The sequence below is a fragment of the Triticum urartu genome, chromosome 3A (assembly GCF_056163025.1).
Source record: "Triticum urartu cultivar PI428250 chromosome 3A, HENAU_Tu73, whole genome shotgun sequence".
NCBI lineage: Eukaryota > Viridiplantae > Streptophyta > Magnoliopsida > Poales > Poaceae > Triticum > Triticum urartu.
Window position 1 is genome coordinate 669,552,146 of NC_141875.1, and position 4,355 is coordinate 669,556,500.

General features: G+C 45.7%; 1 protein-coding gene across 1 annotated transcript; it reads right to left on the reverse strand.

The window, feature by feature from the left end:
- Positions 1-2,427: 2,427 nt before the first annotated feature.
- Positions 2,428-3,697, reverse strand: LOC147981314 (uncharacterized). Its single transcript, XM_087515932.1, has 2 exons — positions 3,374-3,697; positions 2,428-2,463 (listed from the first exon to the last, which is right to left on the reverse strand). Exons 1-2 carry the CDS (start codon positions 3,695-3,697, stop codon positions 2,428-2,430), a joined length of 360 nt encoding a protein of 119 aa, XP_087372058.1.
- Positions 3,698-4,355: the final 658 nt, after the last annotated feature.

The window sequence follows — 4,355 nt, forward strand, 5'->3', positions numbered from 1 at the left end:
ACAGAGGAAACAAAGCACATGTAAATTTTATGCTAACCAAAACAGAAAAAAAAAAGCATGCCACCAATAGCAGAGCATGGACAACATACCAATGATGCAGGAGACAGGAAAAGGGAGCGGCACACTACCTCACAAAAACCTTGGGTAGTGTGTGCCCGTGCAAGAAACAACCTGGGAGAACCCCCTACCGATACCGTTGGATTGGCATGCCTCCTGTATTCGTCACCCGGATGATTGCAGAGCTCAAAGAGTGAACCAAAAAACCATTTCTCAAAGAAGAAAAAGCTGCAAATTAAGCTATACCATGTGTTTTATGGCTCCCACTATGTCGGATGAGACCATCGAACACAAGCATCAGAACTGTTTCAACCATCATCCGTCAGCTGGATCCCCCCTTTTCGAAAAAAAATCCGTCAGCTGGATAGACCACCAATCAGGGTTTACGAATCTCTCGATGAAGATTTTCTTAACTCAACTGAGCAAACTGGAGAGCCAACTTTGTATTCCTCAACTATGACCCTCGTTGTACTGCTCGCCCAGTAGACAAATAACACAAGAGCGCTAGGTCGGCATTACCGCACAGGCTGATGATAGTAGACAAACTATAGATGAAAAATAAATCAACACCTAACATCCAACAGGTGAAATGCTTAAACATCCCACTGTTCCGTCAAAAAGCAGGCAAGGAAACTGAGATTCAATCTAGTACTACAAGGTAAAAAACTTCTTTATGGGCATCCGAAAATTAACTTCCACCATTTATTACGACAGTGCAAATATGTAATTTTGAGTAGCTTCGGCTTCCCACGTGACCAGCCCGTCGAAACACAACAGAACAGGCCGGCTATAAATATGGAAGTCTTGAAAATAGAGCAGGCACCACACAAGGTTCACAGGCAGAATAATTGATAATAAAACTAGCTAAGAACACCACTGCCACTGCTTAGTCAAAACTCATCAAGTTCTTCAGGCTTCTTAAGTGTCACTTACAGCAGAGCTAAGCAATGCATTTGATAAAATTGACCAGGATAACAGTATAACACACATGCTAATTGGTGCCATACAGGATACTTACTAGTTGGTTAACACTTCAGTAGAGTTGTGATGGTGCTATCTTTCATTTTCAGTACTTCAAACTAGCATACAGAGAGGGCATCTGCTACCAAAGGTCTCCTACTTCATCTGTAGCAGATCCAGTTATCCGCTACATACATAAAAAAAACTATACATCCTTAACAGCATTATCTTATTCCAAAAGAAATAACTTACACATAGATCATTTCATTGTTGGTTGAAGGTAAACAAAAGCTTCCAGTCCATATTGTTAAAAAGGGACGCATACACTAAGTAGCATGACGAAGGAAGAGGATATCCAAATGCAGAAGGTGCAACACATGTAATATATTGTCAAAGAGAGACGGATTTAGATTAAAAGACATTAATAATGGTTCAGCCGAATTTATACATAATAGACATTAATAATGGTTCAGGAGAACGATCATAATATCCATAATTAAAGTAGCAAGGTGTTAGAACGACATGGGCTGCTAACTGCCCTGAATATATACAAGTACACAAACACAAGTTCCGCACTACCTTAGCAGGCACCAACAAAAGCTATCAGAACTTCATAAATATCAAACCCAAGTCACTGGTGCCCAAATTCAAGACCTAACTCCATTATCATTGGAAAGATGGACAACCGTGAGGCTGCAGCACCCAAGCAAGATATTTAGTGTCCATTTGCCAATGACTCCGAGAACAATGGAACATATGAATAAAAAGGAGTCTTCCCCTCCCAGTCAGACCCTTCAACTCGACAATCAGCTCCAAGTTGACGTATAAAACGCAGCTCAGAATCCATGTCATATGACATTAGTGTGTTCTCCTCCCCACAGGCTATGAAAATCATATTGCGTTCTGGGTGGACTGAGATGACATTGTAATGCTTTTGAAACGACGAATACTCTGCTCCAAACAGTTTCAAGTTGCTGACTTTGTTCCATCTATTGTAGTCCTGAAGAACCCAGACTGATAGTTCAGAACCACGAGCACCAGTACTGTTTGCAAATACAACTTCCTCTGTGATGGAAAACATCATTGATAAAAGCATCATCATAGTATGGTCGCTTAGGAATATCAATGATCCACGAAATATTTCCTTCAACATCAACAGCTACTATTAAGTTATTGAAGGCAGCCAAATGCAGGACCCCATTTAGAAAAACGCTTCTTGAATTCAGGGGATTGCAAATGAAACATCGTGTTCCGCGGCAGCTCTCTTTGTTTTTTTAGAGAAGGAGGATTACCCCCGGCCTCTGCATCTGAGCGTGCATGCAGCCATTTTATTAATTATTCTCAAAGACCTTACAAATCATTACATCAGTAAGCCTGAAGCCACCATCTTGGCGACACATGTCGCTACTCCTATCCCCTTGATGCAGGGGTGCCGAACGTCTGAGCCTAATACCAAACAGACATCGCACCAAAATCTAACATCTAATGCCGGTTGCTCCATCCCAGCCACTTACAGGGAATGGGTCACACACCGGTCCGATGCACTCACCGAGGCTACCGCAGCCGTCATCCAACTAACCATCTTTCAGAGCCCACAACAGTTCTATTGATCGACAAATAGAGTCTAGTGTTAGTTTTAAAATCCTAGGATCATCAACCTATGCTATGTATTGGAAATTTGCTTTGTGTGTCAACAAAGGCCCCTTGCTCTGGTCTTGCCCCTGCCCCGTATATTTCTGGACTAGCCCAGTTCTCCTCTAATTTATTTTTATGGGGTGATCATTTTTTGTGGGACTTGATCCCTCTAGCTGCCGACAAAAAACTAGCTGCCAACACCAAGTACATCCTATGTAAAGGAGGCCGACCAAAACAGAAAATAGAAGAAAACCGGAATACAAACATAAGTTGTAACAACCCTGCCGGATCGAAGCAAGGGGGAAAGGGGATCGGGAGGAATTAGATGAGCTTGAGGGAGAAGATAGAGCAGGTGAGAGCTGGAAGAAGAAGATCGGTTGAGGATTCAGAAATATTCTTTTACAACGATGCCCTCTCGGTGGTCACGCACAGATACATATAGCCTGGCTGCTCATGGCCCCACTCACCATACACACACTGCCTACCCATGGACTAGTCCGCTGTCACTGCCCGTGGGCCCTAGTCTTCCTCTTCTCTGTCACGCACCGTGGGTGCCTCACAGTTCGCCTTCCTCTCTGGAGGGAAGGGCGTGACATTTCCCTCCGCTTGAGGCGGAGCTCCCCCTTCATGATCCATGTTTGGGAATTTTTGCTGCAACACATGCATGGTAGTTCTCCTAGATGGCACTCGCTGGTGACAAGGTACGCCAATGCACCAGTACCTGTGGGATGGCGGCATTCCCTATCTTGACCAGGCGGCGCTCCAGAATAGCGTGCGGCACCAGGTCACCGATGGTGAGGTCCGGTGGCGCTGGTAGCTGATTGAAGATTGGTGAGTAGTCCGCTGTGTACGGCTTTAGCTGCGAAACATGAAAAACCGGGTGAATTTGGCTTTCCTGTGGCAGATCCAACTTGTAGGCGAGCGATCCAATGCGGCTGAGGATTGTATATGGTCCAAAGAATTTGTAGGCGAGCTTCGGACATGGCGTGTTGACCACCGATGACTGGACGTAGGGCTGCAACTTGAGTAGCACTTGGTCGCCCATGCTGAACTCCCGCTATGTGCGCTTGCCATCAGCTTGGTGCTTCATGCGATGCTGGGCGCGCTGCAGGTGGTCTTTGAGCATGTCAGTGAACTGCTAATGCTTTGCGGCTAGGTCCTATAGTGATTCCGGAGTCTGAACGTTAAACGGATTGGGCAGAGCTCCAAAATTGGGGTACCATATAGAGCTTTGAACCGCGTACAACCAATTGCACTGTGGTAGCTGGAGTTGTACCAAAACTCCGCCATAGGTAGCCACTTCTTCCAGCGGTGCGGCGTGTCGTGGACGGCGCGGCGCAGGTAGTGCTCAAGGCACTGGTTGACGCGCTCGCTCTGGCCATCCATCTGTGGGTGATACGCCGTGGTATACAACAGTTTAGTTCCAACCAGTGCAAACAATTCCCTCCAAAAAGCGCTTGTAAAGATCTTGTCGCGGTCTGAGACAATGGATTCTAGAACTCCATGTACTCTGACAATGTTATCAAGGAATGCCCGTGCCACCTGAGGAGCTGTGAACGGGTGATGCAGCGCGGTAAAGTGGGCATACTTTGTTAGGTGATCAACCACCACTAGGATCACATCAGCACCATCCGAGCGCGGCAAGCCTTCTATGAAATCCATCGTCACCTCTCCCCAAGCTCGATCAGGTATTGATAAGGGCA